Source organism: Scleropages formosus, chromosome 6 (genome assembly GCF_900964775.1).
Source record: "Scleropages formosus chromosome 6, fSclFor1.1, whole genome shotgun sequence".
Classification (NCBI taxonomy): Eukaryota; Metazoa; Chordata; class Actinopteri; order Osteoglossiformes; family Osteoglossidae; genus Scleropages; species Scleropages formosus.
In genome coordinates this window covers 37,820,143-37,842,840 of record NC_041811.1, presented here as the reverse complement: position 1 = coordinate 37,842,840, position 22,698 = coordinate 37,820,143, and the positions used below count along the sequence as shown (strand labels likewise).

Here is a 22,698-nt window from a genome sequence, read left to right as displayed (position 1 = left end):
AGTTATGAAACCTGCAGCAGTTCTTCATCTGCTTCCAGCTTTTACTTCCATAATGCGGGGCAAGTCTTCATTTCCCCTTTCTCTCTGAGTGTCGGCACTGAGCGTACAGGCAAAGCAGCGTCTCCTAGAAGCAGTTCAGACGCCACTGAAAATGACTTTGTTCCTATGGGACTTTTGTTGGAATAAGAGAGAGGCCAGTATTTACGCTTCTGAAAAGCAGATACTCTCACACGTAGCTCGACTTGTGGAGGAAAGCCAAACTCCGTGAGCTGCTTCTCCATCACTTTGTCTTTGTGACATCACTTTGGGAAGGTGGAGACATCTCAGACCCCCCTGGTGTGGAGTGCAAGCTTGACATTGTCAGACTCCAGTTTGTTCTTAAAAGCCAGCTGTGGGTCTAAGGGCAGGTGAGGGACAAGCTAGTGCATTGACAACGTCTGCAAGTAACGGAGAGAAAGAGAAAGAAAAAGTAAAAGAGAGAGGAGAGAGACCAATTTGCACCCCCACTCCATGCCCTTCTAGCAGAGCCCTGTGACAGCTTTCATTCAAAAATCCTATGGTCCCCAGTTTTACCACATTATTCGAGGTGATTTGCAAACACTAATACTGCCACTGTTCACCGATTCACTGCCTGGCAACTCAAAGTATGACGATCTAGGCAAGTTCTCTTGTTTTGTAGGTGCCGTCATCTCGAGACACTCCCATTGCAGTCACTCAGCATTCTGACTTGGAGTCTCCGAGTTTGTGATAACGCACTTTGGTTCTGCAGCTGCACCTTTCAGTAGCTGAGCACTGCAACACCTTGATGTTTATTTCTTTACCTTTTCTCAATTACAGTGGTTATGAGGAGGCATTCAGGTCACCTGAAACACACATCTTTGGGAGAACAGCCACCGAAACATTTACATTTATTCATTTAGCAGATGCTTTTCTCCAAAGTGATGTACATCTCAGCAGAAATTCAATTTGTGCATTACATTAAGAGAAAGAGACATGGCTGCAGACATGTCACTCTTAAGTAAACCTAGTTTGTTACCTTCAACTTGATGCGCCGATGTTCATCTCTCGAGTAGGTGTATAAAACACAGGATAGATGAATTCTCATAACCTCCTACCAATTTATTTTTAAAATTTTTTTTCTTTCTTTTTTTTTTCTTTGTTTTTGTACCTTATTCTTTAAAAAAAAAATCACATCCAATGCCGAAGTAGCGGCTGTGTGAAGGCCCATCTGGGGAAGATCATGAAAACATGGGGACAAAATGCAGACTGGATCAAACCCGTGTCCAATCGCACAGCCCAGGAGCTGAGACACTATGTCACTTTGTTCAATGAATGCAGATTCATTTGCGTTGTTTTCGTACATTTATCTCGTCTTTACTGTTCTGTTTTTTGTGTTAAAGGCTGCATTAGTAGACAAACACTTAGTGTGTTTCTCAGTGGAGCTGTTTGCTTGGACACTGAAAGTTGTGTCTTGATGCCTCTCAGTTAAGACTCGGTTTGATGTTGATGCAGGCTGAGAACCCCACTTCTTTTCCTTTCATCGAGTTTTGAGAGCTCACCGAAAACACGGACTTTGGGAGTAAAGGTCATGGGTCACTGAATCAGGAAAGGCCCACACTGGCCCGCTGCATCACGTTAGGTGGCGAAGCCTACAAGAGCTGCCGCTGCTTCTTGCAGGTAGTAGCAGAGCGTGCCAGGAGCCTCCTGATGGATGGCGAATGGTTTTCAAGAAGCGATGTCATTTGGTCCCAACAGAGGCTCTGGTGTGTGACTGTGGTGGGGTTGGGGGAGCATGGGGGAGCATGGGGGTAGCAGGCTGTGAGCTGGAGGAAAGACTCCCTGCAGGACTGGAGGTGGTGATCAGGGGGCAGTGGACTGGGCTTCCTCAGGAGCTGTTGGACCAGAAAGGGGAGATGCTGCTGTCAGCTGGGGACCTGTTGGGGACTGGACCGGAGCTTCCTGACCGCTCTTTCATGAGCACGGGGGGGCGTGGATTTTGGACCGTGGATTTCGAAAATTAAAGTTTCAGAAAGTTGAGCCGCAACTGCCTCGAACCTGGTCCCTTCTTCAACCTGACACACCCCGGTGTATCACAATGTGACACTGCAAGCAATTTAGACGACAGCTGGCAGCTTAGCAACGGAATACTAGACTCATTTTTAGATTTAAATTCTGGTGCAGCAGTGGTCAGTTCACAGCAGCAGTGTAAAATGTGAGTTCAGCACCTGAACAGAACAAACTGGACAGGAGAGTCAAAGCCCCACATTGACATGAGCTAGAAAAACTTATTAGCTGAGTGAGGGGGTGGTACTCAAGTTTCTGACTCTTCCCACGTATGAATATCTGTTCAACACCTTCAACACACACTTCAGAAAGAACGAAGAGTGCGTTCATGATGTGAACCAGCAGATGGGGCCGTTGCCTTGAGCTTCATGAGAAGAACGCGCAGACCTGCTATTCTCCAGCGGAAACCTCCTGCAGCGTCTGCAACGCAGTGACAAGGACAAGGACTCTCGCTGAAATTTCTCGAATCATCACATCGACAAGTACAATCAGCACCGCTAATATTCCCAAATGAAGAACATCAACTTTTGGAATGTAAGCGACGGAAGAACGTGCTGAAAAGACGTGGAAAGAGAGCATTCTGTGCAGAACCCTGTTCCCTTCTTTCTGTGGAAGGTTCTCACACACTCGCCAGTATCAGTATCTCCTGCTCTCAGCTGAGAAGACAGGAGATGAAATGCTCAACAAATGCGTCATAAGATATACATATTTAAGGTGGTCAAGAAATTGAAATAGTATAAGTAGGTGAGGTGCGGAAGTTCGACACGCCTCATGAAACCAGCTGTCACAGTGTTTGTAAAGCGATATAGTAATTCGTAAATAGCCTGAGCACGATATGAGAAAGTATATGCTTGTTAAATATTTTATTTATTTTGTTTTATGCGTTTTATTTATTATTGTTATTTCAACCTACTGTAGTAATTTAATGTATTCCAACCATTTGTTTGTCCCCTGATCCTTTGTTCAGCACTGTATAAAAATGTATTGAATTGGACTGAGGGGTGCGGTGGCGCAGTGGGTTGGACCACAGTCCTGCTCTCCGGTGGGTCTGGGGTTCGAGTCCCGCTTGGGGTGCCTTGCGACGGACTGGCGTCCCGTCCTGGGTGTGTCCCCTCCCCCTCTGGCCTTACGCCCTGTGTTACCGGGTAGGCTCCGGTTCCCCGTGACCCTGATTGGGACAAGCGGTTCTGAAAATGTGTGTGTGTGTGTGAATTGGACTGAATTGAACGTGACCTCAACAGATAAATTCATAAATTCATTATCTGAAATTTTAATGTCGCTTGTTTCCCAAATGGGGGCGCAGTGGCATGGTGGCGCAGCGGGCTTGACCTGTGCTTGTTCTCTGGTGGGTCTGGAGTTCGAGTCCCGCTTGGGGTGCCTTGCGACGGACTGGTGTCCCGTCCTGGGTGTGTCCCCTCCTGCGTGTGTCCCCTCCTCCTCAGCCTTGCACCCCGTGTTGCCGGGTTAGGCTCCAGTTTGACGCAGCGGGACAGCCTGTCTATGTTGTTTCCCAAACTTTCTTTTAATTAGCTGCCATTAATAGGTCACTTCTCTGGCACTTTTACACAAAACAACATACAGTTGAAGTTCAGGGAACTGCAGCAGCGGTGGCAGTCAGGCCCTTCGGGTTCAACGCCCCTCGCATTGCTCCTTATAACTGTCCTCATGGCGCATAAATGCAGATGCACCTCAGCCATGGGGGAAGCATGCAGTTGAAATGTAACGAATGGTTTTTCATGACATGTTTGGATACTTGGAACACAGTGAAATGTGAATGACTCGTTCTCTCGCACTCCACGTCTAACTGCACGGAATCCTACTGCAGACTTGTAGTGATCTGGAGCCTATCGCACAAACATGGGGCACCAGGCCAGCCAGGGTAAATCCTGGACAGGGTGCTAGTCCTTTCGTGCAATTTCCAGACTTACAAAAGTAAAACAACGTGTAAGAAAGCTGAACAGACGACTGAGCGCCTAGATGTACTGGTGCTCTCAGACTCGGTGGTTTGCTTTTTTATTTGACCACAAAGGTTTGACTTGGACATCATGTGCACATCGTGTGGGAAATCAGCTCTAACGTTAAATTCTTCTTTGAAGCCTCGTCTTTCCTGTACGTATGAATGTTATAATAAGTAGATACAGGAGCAGATGGGGGACAAGTGGGTTCCATTCAGGACAGACTAAACTGCTTCTTACTCCACATAAAAGCTTCAGTTGATTACATGTCTGTTTCCTAGGAAAAACAGCTTGTGATTAATGAAATTATTCCTGAATAGAGGGCAACGCAGCAATGCTGTTTACTTCTCGAAAGTTCTGGATCCTGTTGTCCAGTGATGACAGGAATTGCATTCACAGCTTTAAGAGGATCCACTCTTCTCTGCCTCTTGTGCTTTTGGTGGTGTGCAGCCTGCAGAGGGACTAAGCTTCCAGGAGTCGGAATGAGCCTCGAGGAGTCGCACTGAGCTTCGAGGAGTTGCACGGGGGCTTCGAGGAGTCGCACCGAGCTTTGAGGAGTCGGAATGAGCTTCATGGAGTTGCACTGAGCTTCGCGGAGTCACACTGAGCTTCAAGGATTTGCATCGATCTTTGAGGAGTCGCACCGAGCTTCGAGGAGGTGCACCGAGCTTCGAGGAGTCACACTGAGCTTCAAGGAGTCGCATCGAGCTTCGAGGAGTCGGAATGACCTTTGAGGAGTCGCACCGAGCTTCGAGGAGTCGCACTGAGCTTTGAGGAGATGCATTGAGCTTCGAGGAGTCGCACTGAGCTTCGAGGAATTGCACCGAGCTTCGAGGAGTTGGAATGACCTTTGAGGAGTCGCAGAGCTTCGAGGAGTCGCACTGAGCTTCGAGGAGTTGCACTGGGCTTCGCGGAGTCGGAATGACCTTCGAGGAGTCGCACCGAGCTTCGAGGAGTTGCACTGAGCTTCGCGGAGTCACACCGAGCTTCAAGGATTTGCACCGATCTTCGAGGAGTCGCACCGAGCTTTGGGGAGTCGGAATGAGTTTTTATGAGTCTCACTGAGCTTCGATGAGCTTCGAGGAGATGCATTGAGCTTCGAGGAGTCGCACTGAGCTTCGTGGAGTCGGAATGACCTTTGAGGAGTCCCACTGAGCTTCGAGGAGTTGCACTGAGCTTCAAGGATTTGCACCGATCTTCGAGGAGTCGCACCGAGCTTCGAGGAGTCGCACTGAGTTTCGGGGAGTCCGAATGAGCTTCGAGGAGTTGCACTGAGGCTCAAGGAGTCGCACTGAGCTTCGAGGAGATGCATTGAGCTTCGAGGAGTTGCACTGAGCTTCGAGGAGATGCATTGAGCTTCGAGGAGTTGCACCGGGCTTCGCGGAGTCGCACCGAGCTTCGAGGAGTCGCACCGAGCTTCGAGGAGTCGCACCGAGCTTCGAGGAGTCGCACCGAGCTTCAAGGATTTGCACCGATCTTCGAGGAGTTGCACCGAGCTTTGGGGAGTCGGAATGAGCTTCGAGGAGTCGCACTGAGCTTCGAGGAGTCGCACCGAGCTTCAAGGATTTGCACCGATCTTCGAGGAGTTGCACCGAGCTTTGGGGAGTCGGAATTAGCTTCGAGGAGTCGCACTGAGGTTTGAGGAGTTGGAATGAGTTTTTATGAGTCGCACCGAGCTTCGAGGAGTCGGAATGAGCTTCGAGGAGTCACACTGAGCTTCGAGGAGTCGCACTGAGCTTCGAGGAGTCGCACTGAGCTTCGAGGAGATGCATTGAGCTTTGAGGAGTTGCACTGAGCTTCGAGGAGTCACATTGAGCTTCGAGGAGTTGGAATGACCTTTGAGGAGTTGCACTGAGCTTCGCGGAGTTGGAATGAACTTCAAGGAGTCGCACCGAGCTTCGAGGATTTGCACCGAGCTTTGAGGAGTCACACTGAGATTCCAGGAGTTGCACTGACCTTCCCCACACCTTCTCTCGGGGTTATGTCTCTGCTGATCTCCACAGACGGTCCACTTACTTTAAGGCCCTGTTATCGGGTATTCTATGATTACTGAATAGCCGATGAAAGATTCTTCACCACTTAAGATACAGAACATTACATTTTGCAGTTTTTACTGTTTTATCTCTGAATAAAATTTACATCATTTAATTTCACAGGGCACTTGGTACAAATTGTTTCACCAGAATGTAAGTTCTCATACTGACCATGGAGACCCTCTTGTCCACTCTTGCCTCTAATCTTGGTGACAACATGTACAGTAGACATCCATTTGGTGGAGGCGCTCGCTGAGCATCACCCACATGGGAAGGTTAGCTGCACAACATTAAAGGAACTGTAACTGCAGTGAAACGTAAGTCACAATCATGACCTTGATATGTGTGAGATGAACCCAGCAAGTATAGCTGGTGCCACACAGCTCCTGGAGCACGTACTCAGAGGTGGGTTGAAATCCAAATGAGCTCAGTCTTTGGATGGAGTTTCTGTTTTCTCCTACAGTCCAGAGACATACTTTTCCGGTCAACTGGTGACTAAATTACCTGCTCTCTGTGTGTGTGTGTGTGTGTGTGTGTGTGTGTGTGTGTGTGTGTGTGTGTGTGTGTGTGTGTCACATTGCTCTGCTCTCTAAATGGGTCAATGATTAAAAAGAGTTTAGCAAAAGTTGTCCAGCACCAGAAGCTGCTTTGGACATGGGTGTCCACTAAATAAAGGTTAACAGCGGTACTTGGGCATTGTTTCGGAGAAAGGCGTCTGCTCAAGTGTGCTTGCTTCCGTCTCATAAACATCTGAAATTTTAAGAAGCGTTGTCAGTTATGTTTTCGTGAGCACAGTGACAAGGTCCTGCCCCTCACTTGCATTCCACTGGCTGCACCTGGGGGGGGTCAGCTCATGGGGCCCGTGGCCCTCAGGTTTCATCAGTCAGCGAAGACAATTAAGGGCTACTTTGGCTTTGAAGAGTGTCGAAAGGAGACCATTAAAATAAGTTGTTTGGTTGATGGGCTCAGGGCTTCCATCTAGAGCCTTTTTTCATTTTTATTTAAATGTACACAAAAAAGATTCTCCTTTTGTGTAGATCTTGGTGATTAAAGAAACCATGAAACAGACTGTCACAATTGTCAAGACCAGTCACATGCTTATATGACTTCAGAGTTGAGCTCCACTGCAGCCTCTGTGTGCGTGCGACACGAGTCCAGGACAGTTGGGTGGTCTAAGAGTCCATCTCATCACTCTCATCATAGTGCCCCCCTCCATGTTAATTCTAGTGAAGTGCACAGGTGTACACGGGGACTAAATTTAAGAAACATTTCTCATTGTTCCAAATGTTAACACGCTTTCAAAGCACTAATGAGCTAATCTCACAGCAGTGTTCACAGATGACTTGGAATTTGAAATCCAGCACTTTAAAAGGTTTAAAGACCTTACATTGTGACCTCTGTTTATGTGAACTGATCAAATTGATTAAAAAATTAAGTCCTTATTATAACAAACAAATGAAGGCCTCATTATGTTTGGATGTTATTTTAATGACACTTAATTAGATGCAGCGATTAAGCTGTTTTCAGGAATCACATTCAATGCCAGTATCCCTCATTTTGTCTCAGAGAGCATAAAATGAGATAAAATTATAGTTTTGCGGTAACATTTGGCTCTCCTTGCCCTGTCGGGAGTGCTGTGGAAGGTCACTTTGCTGCAATTGTGTGAAAAAGCATCGGGGCTATAAATCTGTAGCTGTGAGCAGCACAATGGCCTACTTATGTACTTTGCTCTCTTGGGATGGCCAGCAAGGGGCCTTGAGGGGAACCATGTAAAAACATCCTCTTCCTTGATTTTTCCAACATGTCCAAAGGCTTCTTGGTGGATTATTGTTTTTAGCCTGGAGTAACATGTTGAGTCTAGTGGGATACTGTGTCAGATGCGTTGGAAGCACTATGGTAATGCATCCAGATGGATCGAAATGATTACATTGTGGGGGGGTTGAAGGTACGTGTGGGTCGTAGGCCCCTCGGCTGCGGACGCTCATTTCGTTGGGTGCCAGCTTCTGACCGTTTCACATGGGCCCTTTGATGGATAAAAACTACTCTATGCAGAGGGCCTGAAACAATTAGCACCGGGAGATCAGAGTAACAGAGCATAATTGTTTACTGGTGGGCGTGAAATTGGCCATGAGTAGCTGTGGGGACGGGCTGCGCGTTCTCCGTGGCACAAAGGGTGAGCTATTCTACAGAATACGTGCCAACTGTAAGCCTCTCTGAGAGCAAATTGAAAACGTATGCCGGCCAAACCACGCCGAGAGCAAGTATATTTAAGCAGCCAGATCGAGAAGTTTCACGTTACGCAGGCTTGGCGGAAGGGCTGTGGTCGAAAGATTGCGACCCCAAGTGATTCTTTGACGGAGTCAAGACAACCTGATTGAAACCACGTGGCGCACCGTGTCGGTTAGGGCTTATAGAGGTCAACCCGACTTGCTGCTGAACGGGACAAAGTGGCCAGTCAATATTCTTGCCACCTGGGTTTCTATGGCGGGTACCTGAGACCTCCTGGGGGGGGTGTGGGGGGAATGAACAAGTCAGCATCGAGTGTCCCTCGTAGAAGAGTTCGCCTTGCGGTTGGTCCGTATTCCCACAAGAAGCCCGCGGGGTTAGTGCCATGCTGGCTGTGCTGTCGCCTCAAATGAAAGTGCCCGTTGTGTCGCTTTAAGGGCCACCGAACCAACGCACGTCCACGACCGTTCGTCCCGAGCGGCGTCACGGCGAGCCGGAGCCTCACCCGGCAACGCAGGGCGCGAGGCCAAAGGCCCGTGGGCCTTAATTCGTCATGCATTTATGCATGTGCCATTATCTGGAAGCGTTTCTGAGAAATAATGACCGGAAACGTAGCACGTCAGAAATGATGCCGTTAATACACCGTTGAACCTCGTGCTGAGAAGAAACGTTGGCGTTCAGGACGCGGCGGCAGAAGGCGTTCCGCGCAACACGGTCCCGTGGCCCCTGAGGTCTGCGCTGTAGCTCAAGGAAGAAACACCATGTGCACGTTGCCAGCGAGCGCTATGGCTGACGCGGGGATCGCAGCGATGCAGCTGATGCAGGACGATACATGTCAGCAGGATCTGTGGCACGATCATTATTCTCATCACTTATTTTTGTCTTGTTTTGGGTTTTCAACTGTGCAGCCTCAGGTTTACGGAGATTGGGTTACTCGGCTATACGAGCACATCGGCGTACGCTGAAGCACGATGGTCTTCCTCTACTCTGCTACTTTCCTGCTGAGAAATTGTCTCATGAAAAGGCTTTTCCATTACTCGACAAATTGTTGTTGAATTATGAAACATAATACACACGTGCACGTTTATCACGCCCTTACGAGTTCAGGAGAGAAGTGAATCTGAAAGAGGTGTGTTTTGAGACTTTCTTAACGATGAGAGAGATTCAGCAGTTCTGAGTGAGAGGGGGAGCTCGTTCCATCGCGTTGGTGTCAGAACCGAAAACCTTCGTGCTTTTCATTTTGGACCTGTTTTGCGTGGGACCACCAGGCAGGCAGAGGTGGAGGAGCGTACCAGTCTGGTTTGGGTGTAGCGAGTGATCAGGTTTTGTAGATATTGGGGAGTAGATCCGTTGATGGCTTCGTAGATCAAAGCAGAGCGTCGGCCGACCTCGAGAGAAGAGGTTGAGAAGAGAGCTTCACAACGGCGACGCTACAGTACAGCAGGGTGGATCTACGATACCTTTGCGACTCAGACTGTGCTCATACTCTGCGGATCTGCATGTAGCCACATTTTTGTTTTCTTCCGAAGATTAAGGCACAATTAACGTTCACCTCTAATAAACGTGGCTGTGATACGAGGCCCGTCGCCGTTGCTAAACCGTTGTGCCTTGGAGCCGCCAGGAGAGAGAGATCCTTTCCTTGGGCGTACGCTTGGGTTACTTTTTCGCATCTATAGCTGAACACAAGTGTGTGACCTCTGTTTGAGCCGGACTACGTGAACATGGCGAAGGGCCACTTTTCGACACGTCGGCGTGCTGGGAAAACCCGTCTCCTCGGAAGAGCCCGGTCTTATCGTAGATTTGAATTGGGAGCGTCTGTCATCGTGGAAATAAAAATGTCACGGCTGTGCGCAAACCACACACGCTGCGGTCACCTCTTGGTCAGACTGCGGGCCGCGCTGCGGTCAACATCCGGACCGGATGGCCTTCTGCCACGATGCGGTGACACAACGGAGTGCGCGGTACAGGGAGTAAAGCCCTTTATTTCCCAGTGGGGAAAAAAGAATAATGAGTACGTACCATTAAACCATATTTATTCCATGGTGTCCCGCTTACAGCCTTGTGTGACCACACGAGTTCCATCGCATCAGTGAAAGGCGTATCCAGCCGAGCGCACAGGAAAAACCGGTATTGTACTAATCTCTGTACAAAAAGCCACAATACAATTGCCTGTAGTTTTGAGAAACGCCTGAATTATTATGGTTTTTCAGAGCGTCGATGTTCCCGTAGTAATTCTCCATATATTGTAAACGTACTAAATATATACTAATGTGTAATCATGTGGCCATTATCAGAGGTATAACTGAGTTGAAATGAACATTTCATACTAAAACACAAATTGTTCGTGTGTTTGGCATGAAGTCAAATTGTAGAAACTCATCTTATGTTAAATAAATAATATGTAATAAGTGTAATGTCTGTATACGGTCACCCGACAGCATTATTTTACTGAGTCAGGATGGAGTACTGTCCTTAATAAAATTATTTCACTTCTATTTTTGAGGTTTTAATGCTACAAAATGATAAAGAGCTGAATGAAAGTTAGAACTGAACAAATGACCACCCAGAATGGTTTCGGTCCTCAACATGCTGCATAGTTTCTAATTCTTTTGTAGCAACACAGAATACAAACCTCAAGTGTCACATACGATTAATTTCCCCCGATGTCTTAGTCATAATACAGGCACGTCATGGTGTAATTTACCATTGAAAGCTTCGGTGAGTTTGGTAAGTTGTCAGAAGTCTCCATGGCAACTTAAAACCGAGAACATACAAAGCGCTTTTGGTAGTTAAATTACGTTGTGTCAGTAACCTAAAGCTGGAAAAAAATAGTCACCTAAAGTATTTATAAGTTTTGATCCTTCCAGAACATTTGTGAAGGTAGTGAAAATTGTGAAAAGTGCCCAAATACAGGCGTTATTACTATTTCAGAGACTGAATGAGATTTGGTAAAAAGCATACTTACATTTAATGTATTTACTTTTCTCCAAAGCAACTTCCAATGAACTCTATGTAGTGTTATGAGCCCACGCACCTTATTCACCGCGGTGACTTACACTGCTAGATACATTACTTACACTGGCTCACTCATCCACACATCAGTGGAACACACATGCTCTCTGTGTCACTCGCACACTGTGGACTGTGGGAGGAAACCAGAGCACCGAGAGGAAACCCACATTGAGAACACGCAAACTCCACGCACGCTGAGCGGGGATCGAACCCATGACCTCTTCCGCTTGCCAGGCGCTACTTACTGTGCCCCTGTGTATTTAATGTGCGTCTTTTTCATTCGCTGGCACAACTAATTGCGCTCGTGCACGTGATTCATAAGGATATAATAGTTGCTCTTGTGTCACCTGTAAAGCGGTTCAGGTTACATGTCCAGGGCACAAACGCGCTTGGCCTTCCTGGACACGGAAGAGAAAAAAGCCACTAAGCAAAGGAGCTGGGAGCAGACAACACTTTAGCCGAGTTGCTTTACGGTCCCGGCCCGCAATGGGACGTTTCCTCTTGCTCCTCCTCGGACTATATTGACGCAGCTCCGCTAAAAGTAGCGCCTTTGCCGGGACGTAGCGCCAAATGTTTGCTCTGTAACTACGAGCATTTTGGCGAAGTAAAAGTAAACAGGACGCACAGAACAGGAGACATGTTGGGTGGATTCCTGCCTGGTTTATTGCTCATCCAGCGGAGAAGCGGTCAATTAAAAAGTAAGTGCTAATAACCCTGGAGCACAAACTCCAGAAACCCCTGGATACTGGTGTATTGTACCGTGGTGCTGCGATCTGAGAGATGTGTGTCACACGTGGGGGGGAAAGAGTGCGAAATGAATAAATGTAAATATAAGAGTTTTATATTGTGCCCACGTCGTGGGTTAATAGCTGGCAGCGTAGCGACTAGACCTCCTGCCTTTGGCCCCTAAGGTCATAGGTTCAATTCCCCCCCTTGCCTGTAGTAGCCTTGACTAAGGTACTTACCTCAATTGCTCCAGTAAAAGTTACCCAGCTGTGTAAATGGCTGAGGAGGAATAAATACCTTAACATTGTAAGTCACTTTAGAGAAAAGTATCACTTAAAGGAAGCACTACGGTACAGTAGCTGTATGAATATTTTACAGTGTTTCAAAGATATTTGGAAAATTGTGTGTCCCCTCCCCCTCCGGCCTCACCCCCCTGTGCTGCCCGATTAGGCTCCGGATCCCCGTGACCCCGTACGGGACGAGCGGTCTCAGATGATGTGCGTGCGAGATGTGTGTGTGTTTTCCAATCCGTCGTTCCCTTTTTTAGCTGATGCGAAGTAAACTTTCCTTATCTCAGATTTTGATATCTTGGACTTTTTGTGTAAGAAGCTTAGTGTCTGAGATGTCAGTAAATACAATTCCTATTGCGGAAGTCAAGTGACCAGGAAAAGGGGCTAAAATGTCCTTCGTGCACATAATAAGACTGCTGTATGAGAGAAACTGTGTGTTTATATATTTATATTTATAAGCTGCTGTAGTGGTTTTTCACTGCAGGGATCCCAGTGTATGAGGGAAAGGTGTACAGTACAAATGTTGGACTTTTTGCAGATTTAAAAAAACTGGAGGGAAATTTCATGGAGCAAAATCCAAAGTTTTCTTTTTTGTTTCAGTTTCTAGTTTCACGTTCTGTGGTTGTGCTTCACTGACTAAACCAGTCGAGCGAAGAGATTATAGAGTATTTTACAAATGTGGTTTTTCATGTCAGCGCACACACACACGTTTACATATTAAGGATTCAGTCATGCAGTTTTTAGTCCGGACTTCAAAAAGTAACACGATGTTCATAGTGAAGTGAAGCAAAATCTCCTTGAAACATATTCTTTTGAAAAACCTCAATGCAACAAGTAACTTTTCTGAGAAATTTCATCGATTTCGCTTTTGTGCAGTGAAATTTTTGGTTACAGTGAGAATCCTAAACTATAGTTTTAAGTTATGTGCTGATCATGCTTTTCGGTGCTGGATACTAAACTACATCACATGACACTGATGTAATGAAGCTAATGCTTCTACATGATACCGGGCCCCAAGTTCAAAGTGGGAGATCCCCGTCGGAGCCTAAAACCCCAAACCGTTCCATGGAGCCCGGCAGCTGATGGTTGACTTAGGAAGGGAACCCGAGTTTCTTTTCACCGTCGCGAAAGAGCCACGAGGCTCGGCGTGCTGCTGTCGGAAACCTCTAAGCAAACCATGCCGTCGGAGGTTAGAGTAGCTCCTGAAGAAGAACGGATGGGAGAGGCTTCTGAAAGAAAGATGGCGAAGAAGAAGAAAGAACCGGTGGAGCAGTGCCACTCAGAAAGCTGGAGGGCGAGGTGTAGGTCAAGCATGAGGAGGAACTCGGGTGCGGAGTTTTATCAGGTTTCCGGGTGCTCCGGGGACGGCTTGTGAATTTGGTGAGGTATCGATGCAGGCGAACCGCAGGAGACACCTTCCGAGAACGGAGCGGATCGCCGAGGACGTCGAGAAGCGGGCGGTTCCTTTCAGACCGAGAGCAACGTAGAGTCTGTGAGGTTCCACGTGTGTTCCGGTAGCGGGGTTCCCTTCGTGCACAAGTGCTTTCCTGGGTTCTCATCAGGGCCCAGGTTGACTTCAGGAGAGCTGGCAGTACAGTGGGCATCTCAGGCCATCCAACTATTGCTGGCAAGAGGAAACGCAGGTGGTTTTCTCTCCACGACAGACAGAAGTTTATGAAAGTACGACTATGAAGAAAACACAATAAAAAACAGTAAATGAACTCTGAATTATTAGTATTTTTGAAAATGTGTCACTTCAATACATGTAACACAAGGCGCTCCTCTACTGTGGTGCAAGGAAATACATTCAGAGAAAGAAAAAAACATTTTTCGCCATGTCTTATTTAGCCTGTTCTGTATGTCCTGTTTACTTTTACCGTACAGTTCGGTGTTTCCCACCCAGTCATATTTATGGATTTTTGTCGAAACGGAACTTCAACCGCTGCAGCGCAAGTAATTTCTCAAAATGATCAGTCGTTGTTGTGCTGGAACACAGAATAACGAACCATTATCGATCACTTCAGCCACTTGACAAGCTGTATTTTTTGGAGAACAGACTTAGTTATTGTCATCGGAATATAAGAGTAACTCACGTGAATGTTCTTGCTGAAAGTGACACTTGAACATTATTGGCTCAGGTACTACAAGAGCAGTGGCTCTTCTGCACACTTTATAATTAAAAGAATTACACATCTTTCTTCAGCCCCAACTAAACGACATTCACATTGCAAACACCGTGATGGGATGAAATAATTAGGCCTTTGAAATCAACCGTGGCTTTTTGCTGCGTCTCAGAAGTTGAACCCTAGAGCAATATTGGCACAATGTGCTCGAATGCACACTGAACCACCTCACACACACACATTTTCTGAACCGCTTGTCCCAAACGGGGTCGCGGGGAACCGGAGCCTAACCCGGCAACTCAGGGCATAAGGGGAGGGGACACACCCAGGACGGGACGCCAGTCTGCCCCAAGGCGCCCCGAGCAGGACTCGAACCCCAGACAGCCACCGCGCCATCACCGTGAACCACATCCTCTGGGGGAAACAAACTGTGAACTTTGGGGGTTTACGCTCAACTCGAGGAAGGCGGCACATTTACTCGCACATCATGCTGGGCACTTCAGGTCACGTTTAGGTTCTTGCGTGGTGTTCGGGGACAGACCCACAACCATCTGGTTATTTTTTCAGATCATTAGTATCCAGCTTCTGGATGGAGAAGAAGTGAAAGTTCTTGTTATGAACCCAAGGTTCTCTAGGGCTGTAAAGTTTTGTACCAGGTTACAGTAATGAATTGACAGGACAACGAATAGTGGACACAAACAGGAGGAGGTGTTTAATGTTGCACCTGGTAGTGTAATGGTTGCAGGTTTGGGCCCCACCTCTGGCTGTGGTACCCCTGAGTATTCCAGTGAAATTATCCAACTGTATAAATGGGTAAATAACTGTGTTTCTTCTTGGTAGAAGAGTGTAAGCTAAATGAATAAATGTCATGTTCTTGTGAAAGTGCACAAAATAAAGAACCAAGAGGGAAATGTTACAGAAGTGAACAGAATGCAAAGGGTTATTTGGAAAAAGAAAGAAAAGGCCCGACAAACAACTTTCTCACTCAAAGCAAGGAAAAGAAATGGGGTCAAAACCCAAAACCGAGTGCTCTTCCATCTAGACTGTTTATACTGTCAACCAGTTGTTTGGTTTACAGGTTTACAAGCCGTAAAGAAGTGACACAAAGAAAGAAGGAAAAATATCAAACTACCTGTGAATAGGGGAATGGGGGGTTCAGAACACTTTTGCTGTTCCGTGAGTTGACCTCGAGGAAGTTTCAAACTTGAGGGAGATTCGTCTTTCTGCCTCAGCGAATTGATAGACAGCCGTCACTCGAAATCCACGTGAGGGGGAGGGGAACATGAAAAGAGAAGACAAAGTGGACGCCCCTGTGGACATAACAGTACTTGAGGACACAGTCGCTCTGAGGAAGGATGCTTTACCACTGTAGACCCTTAACAGGTGTAACACCCACGTAGGGGCCATTCAGTGTCAAAAATGGGAATTTTCTATTTATTTACCACACAAATGAATATTACATCACTGTGACACCCTCACATGTGGCTTACCCTGCTCTTTATCCCTTTCAATGGAGGAAGGATTTAAACCAAATTAAATGTTTGTTCTCAAAATAAAGTAAAAGCAGCACATTTTACTGCCTTTCTCAGCAGAGTAATGTCAAGAAAAGCTTCCAGTAGTAAGTAAATCAACATGCAGCTGACAATCTCATGATTCAAATGGTAAATAAAATGATGTATTATTACTACATCCTTGAAAAAGAAGGAAAGAAATGAACTAGGGTGTGCAAATATTTTCAAATTAATTCTTTGTTACAAATCTCACTTAATTCCTCTAAAGAAATCTGGGATTTGTTTTTTGAGCATCAATAATAAAATATTTGCAGTCTAAGATTAAAAAGTATTTCAGTTTTAAATTGGTATTTTTTTAAAATGGTTCCCTACCTTTATGACAATTTGCTTAACTGACATTTGAACTGAAGGAAGTTTAAACTGGTGTTTTTTTATTCGAAGTCAATGCGTTTCATTACTGTGCAGCAACTATTCAGAATTTTTTTAAATCTATTTTTTACATTTATGTAAGAAGTTCCTGGGATGCCAACTATAGTATCGCCAGACTAACTTCTTCGTTACTTTGTATATGTCAAAAAATCATATTTTGTTCAGCACTTTCCTTCCAAAAAGTGACAACAAAGTGCAACATAGACCCTTCTTTAATAATTCTTCAGGGAGATAAAAAAGCAGAATCTTCTCAATGTATTTAAAAGGACCCATGTGAAATAAATAGCAAGGAGCAAGTAATTACGCAAGAATCAAGCAAACAGGCAAATAAAATTATTTCTTGAAACTTGAAAATCCTTGCTTTAATTAAGCCAAAACATGAATGTTTTACACATCTATTATGTACAGAAAAAGCCTTAATCACATTGTATATTTAACTTGGGCACTTCAACAAAAAGGAATCATCCCCCCCCCACCAAAAAAAAAAAAAAAAAAAAAAAATCAGAACTGATTACAGATTAAAATAAACATTTCTGCAGCCCACACTGATATCTGCTGGTTCTCTCATTATTCTTATGCTGTAGGTAAGGGTTTCCTTGACTCCTATTCCCAGCTTCAACGACAACATATTGCCCAGGATACAAAAAAGAATTTGTACTGAACAATTTATTTTCAGGCGATGCACCAATGCAGGTTCAAGATTAAAAAGATTTTACAGTTATACTTATTGTCAAAATCTGTTTTGAATCTGTTTTGACTCAAAGAATGTTCAAAGTCCGCATAAACAGCCCAAATGCATTTGCATTTCCTGGGAAAGAACAGGAATGAGGTTCAGTCACTTTTTGCTTAGAAACAATAGTGGGGGGGGCATCTCCCTCCCACCCCATGTGTTCCACAAACAGGGAATAAATATGGGTTTAAACAAGCTCTTCTTTAAACAATTCCTGTGTGGTTTTGTGGATGTTTGGCAAAATCCACAGTGGTATAATTTCAGAGCTAAACATTCTTGGCCCTAGACCACAGCAAATAGATTCTGCCGAAATGCACGAATTTGACAGTTTTTCTGGTGTGGGGTTATAAACAACTCCATGATCAAAGAGAAATATGAGCATCACTTTTGCACATCCATAACACCACTCCTGGGAGGTTGGAGGCCAGGAAGCAGAGCACATGAGAAAAAAATGGAAACGCTGCTGCAATCCAACGTTTATGGAGATGCTGGAAAGTGTAGGGATGTATCAGCAGAAGGGGAGAGAAGCAGCAGATCGATGACGTTCATCTTGCACCCTCGAGTCTTTGGAGGCAGATCTGGATTGTGGCTACAGTGCTTGGATGTTGATCCTGACACAGCGCTGGATGACAGATGCATAGGATCTTGGTGACGGTGCTATTTACCATGTGTATTGTGGTCCTGACGTTTTATTTCCATTACCTCACCTACTCAGAGAACAAAATGGTGATGGCCATGATGATGCAGCAGCAAGCTACATATGGACTTTTTCTCTCTCCTGAAACAAAGCACAGCAGACATCACAGGACAGTTGTGCAACAACAGTGGCTGTGGGATTTTTCTTGTATCCCTCTACTCAAGACGACTAACAGTCATCCCTTGGGATAAAAACTATGCCCCCGATATTCTCAGGCAAAATGAGCTGCTAGTGAGAAAGTGGTGCAATCAAGAAAGGACTGATACCTGCAAAAGGCAGAGGGTATGACTTTGGCTTCATATAGTAATTACTTTAAATCCATTCAATTCCAGGACACCTCAAAAACCCATAGATGTCTCTCTGTATATCGGTTTCTGGAGCCCGCGGTAATGTCTTAATTTTTAAATAACGAATTCAATTCAATCACCACCGGTTTGAGGAAAACAAAACCCAATTTTTCCTCCACTCCTCCAGGCCAGGGGCTGTTTAACATGCTCTTAATATAAAGCCACCCAATGTACCCTGTCATCACAGCAAAATATTTCCAACAAACCTGGTATAAAAGCATTGTGCAAGATTAAATAAATGGTTGATTGTCATAGCTTACCTATTCTTGCACATTTCCAAAATATTCCCAGAATTCTGAAAAGGAAAAAGGGCATTTTAACATGGCATTTCAAATATGCAACTGCCATATTATAAAGCAAAATGCAATCACAGACCAGAGTCTAAATAACATGAATAAATGAAAAATATCAGAGCGGGGTCCTTAGCAATAATAACATGAACATTCAGGGAGGGAAGCACATACTACGTTCCATCTGGGCTAATATTAACCTTTGTTTAGCTGAGGCCTTTGTCCAAGGTGACTTACATAAGCAACTTTACAATGATTTAACCTTTGAAACAACAGGGTATTTTTTTTTCCTAGAGTAAATGCCTTGTTCAAGGGCACTACAGTAGAACAGGGTTAGGGTTTAAACCAGGGACCTTAAGACTGCAAGGCAACAATCCTAAACACTTGGACATCTTTTGGTCCATAGATGACTGATCTTGTATGATTTTAAAAAAATAAATAAATAAAAATGCAACAGCAGTGCAGGATGGTGATGGTCCATAGCCTATCTTGTAAACACAGACTGCCAATCCACTGCAGGGCAGTCGCAGTCATTTGGATGCTCAAATCATGCATCTTGTCCATTTTTTTTCCCTTCAATATTTCCCACTTAATAGCCACCACGACAAACACACATACTGTGTCCACAGATATATGACATATCTTTTGGATAGTGTTTTCTGCAAGAACACCAGCACATAGAGCATATAAACCAGCACACCCACTCTTTCTTCCCAGGAGCCAATGGACAAGGTCAGTGGAGGGCACTGCAGAAGAGACAGCCAGGGTTCTTTGGCCCAGTCTGCCTCACACAAACCTCTGTTCTCTGGGTGCACAATGGACCAGCTGCAGCAGCTGCCAACAGCGGGTCCAGCTCAGAAACGCCCCATTGATTAGCAGCCCATTGAACCTAGCTGGCTGTACCCAATAGTTCTCTGTTCTCACATATTGGGAAAACAGTCAGTGTTCCAGAAAGCTGGAAATGACTCATGAGCGCAGCCAAATTCATCCCTCTCCAGCTCCTGGAAAACTTGGAAGACCAGGGGAATGTAAGAGATATTCAAAGAAAAACAAGAAATAAAACCAATTCTATACCACACGTGGAGGGTTGTGAAATGGAGGCACACCAGTGCCAGATCCCCCCCCAACAACAGCCCACCAAAAAAAAAAAAAAAAAACTGCCTCGTTTCAAATGTTCTGTATTTTTCAGCTTCTTTGACATTAATTTTGATGTGATCTTTTTGTCAGTTCTTGTAGTATTCAAATGGAGCCTCAGAGAGAAATTCATACCAGTAATGGTTTTATGTCACTTCCTTGCATTGGAATAATGAAATGTACAATAATGGGTACGAACAAGTAACCCCTCCTTCATAGCTGTGAGTGAATATACCATTCCCAAATGCAACTAAATGCTTCCTGTAGCTGTCGAAGTCTTTCATTAGAGTTGGACAAGACATCCTTGTGCCAAAAGCAGATTGCTGTTTTCATCATTGTCTAGGCATCTTGCCATGTCATGTTATCCCAGCTTCATTTAGCAGGAGTTCAATCAATCTGTTCAAAGAGGAAAAGGAAAACTTCCATGTGATATGTAAACCCTTCTGTAATTAATGTCCTGTTGAAAAATAATAATAATAATAATAATAATAATAATAATAATAATAATCTGCACTGAACAAACAAGGTTGATGATAATAAATTTAAACTGCTGCTTCCATTTTCTCTTTTGGACGCTCCATCACTTCAATGCCATTCTTGTGTGTACAAATCCCCCAATAGTAATCAAAAACTCCAATTAACCATGTGGTCAAGGGGACAAAAAATTAATTAGGCTTAAAAATCACATCATTAACTAGAGATGCATAAAAAGCACAACTAACGAAAAGTCCTTCCTACAATATTGCTCCTGCCTTGTACAGCTGTACAAGTACACTGATATCAGTAATTAACCTGTGAACTTATTTCTGCAAGCTATAAGATATGCAAAGGAAAATAAGGACAACATAGTCTCTAATTCACAAGTAAAAGCATTTGTGTTCTGAAAATTACACAAAATCTTTGTTTCTATGCATAATGTAATCTGCAAAACAATTTTCATTCCAAACCAATTAACAGCCAGTACACTTATCTCATGCGAACCAGAGCTAATTTGTTCCTACAACCCGACTGCATATCACAAATCTGGACAATGAACTTATTCAATTATTAATTTGTTCCATCTCCATCCCAAGCACAGTGTGGCCAGAAAACTCCAATGCAAGCCAATTAAACATTAGAAATTGTGTGTATGCCTCCCCCCACAATTCTCTGCACAAATTTTAACATTTTCTCATGTTTTCCCAGATGTCTTCTTTCATGAAACAAAGAAAAAAAAAAAACCCCCATAAAAACAAATGACTGATAAAGGTGACAGTCACGCATATGGATTTGTTGGCAACTCTGTGAACCCCAAAATCCCCCTAAATGATGCCTATTAAGGAAAAGAGTATTTTTTAAATTAATGAAGTAAAAGTCAGTGTCAATAGGGGGAAAACATCTGACATTTTGACCTCTTGCTCTTATTTGAGCTCTCATACAATAAACTGTTTACACTGTGGTTTTATACCAATGTCTTGTCACACTATATACACGCTTTAACACTTCCAACTTTTTTTCCCAAACTATGAGCCACTTGCTCACACGCTTTGCCTTCTTGCCCATTTTAACTAGCAATTTACTCCTCTATAGAAGCTATTTTTCAGAAATATCTCCAGCACTATAACAAACATATTAATAATTAGAAAATGAAACTACAGTGGCGATGAAAAGGACACAAAGAACAGAAGGGTATGTAAGCCTGACTGGAGCTGAAAGTGTGAGCACCCCGTTCCCATAATGCAATGCATCCGTCTTTCTCACACTGCCACATGGCACAACTTTCAAGTGTGTTTCTCACTTCAAAAGAACAGTGCGAGTGTCACCGAGCTGAACGCAGAAAACCTGAATCAATAAATTGTAAGTGGTATTTTTAACAGCGAACTGGATACGTGAGAAACACGATGTTGGGAGGTGAGTTTATATAGATACAGTGTATTGCAGGAGGAAGGTCCTCCCCCTCCCCACACACACACACACACACACACACACACACCCGGTTTTGTTCTTGTCAAGCACGCTGGGAGCCAGGGCCCGGATGTAGGCACACGTGCAGATGAGCAGCAGGATGACGGTAAGGAGACTCTGGAAGTTGAAGATGGCAGACTGCAAGAAACAAACAAGGAGGAGCAGTAAAGTAAAATATGATGAACATCACACAGGTCTGTTCCGCAACATGTCAATATCAGAAACACACATTTATTCATTTACCTGATGCTTCTCCAAAGCAACTTACAATGAATTATTTATCTATCTATTTACACAGCTGGGTAACCGTACTGGGGTAATTTTAGGGTTAGTACTTTGCTCAAGGGTACTACAGCTGAAGGTGGTAATCAAACCTGCGACCTTTGGTGCAAAGGCAGTGCCTCCAGACACTTCACTTGTCCTCATATTCATACTCATACTCATATTCATGCCCTACACTGAAGGAGGGCAGTGCCAGTGGATAGGATTGGATAGGCAGTCACTCAGCGCACCGCTGAACCCCTGTTCCGAACCACCCAGCTGCTGCTCCTTCGAGCAATAAATAGGTAGGTACAAAATGAATGGGCAAGGCCGCCGCTCAGTCCAAACAACGTACTCTGCTGCAGTTATTTATATTAATAAATAGTCATGGAAAAGAAAAAAGCTTAAAAATGAAGTCGAGGAGTTGGGGGGGAAGAGACTCCAGGAACGCGCGGAGCAGTGACTGTGTGAGTGAAAGACACTACTTCTACACACACAGTGTATTATTCACCACAAACACGGACACCAAACAATGTCGTGCTAAAATGAACTGACTGAGCTGCTCAGAGGTGAAAACAGGGAATCTAACGAAGTAGTCAGTCAGCTGAGCAACGTATGAAAACAATTTTCCTCTCTCTAGTAGATTCAGCAGTTTCCGACTTACTCGATGTTATAAGTAAAAGAATAATACCTAGGGAACATGCTACATATTCCACCCATCGTCAGTTTTATACAAGTATTTGATACAATTTGGAAGTACATCGTTCTTACCATTTTCAAAACGGTCTCACAGCCACATCACTCTTCCTGTGCGACCTCGGAAATTACGTCAGAAGAATGTAAATTACGCTCTGCTTGATTGGGGAATTCGCCAGGTGAGGGAGGAAGCTGATTGGACAAGGCATGGACTTTTTTGTCCTTTGAAT

The 22,698-nt window shown here is 44.7% G+C and overlaps 1 protein-coding gene across 1 annotated transcript; it reads right to left on the bottom strand.

Moving 5' to 3' along the window:
* Nucleotides 1-16,419: 16,419 nt before the first annotated feature.
* tmem167a (transmembrane protein 167A) lies at nt 16,420-22,596 on the bottom strand. Its single transcript, XM_018745063.2, has 5 exons — nt 22,544-22,596; nt 21,540-21,649; nt 18,404-18,438; nt 17,807-17,877; nt 16,420-17,721 (listed from the first exon to the last, which is right to left on the bottom strand). The coding sequence occupies exons 1-4, from the start codon at nt 22,544-22,546 to the stop codon at nt 17,807-17,809; spliced, it is 219 nt and encodes a 72-aa protein (XP_018600579.1). The 5' UTR covers nt 22,547-22,596; the 3' UTR covers nt 16,420-17,721.
* Between the last annotated feature and the right edge of the window lie 102 nt (nt 22,597-22,698).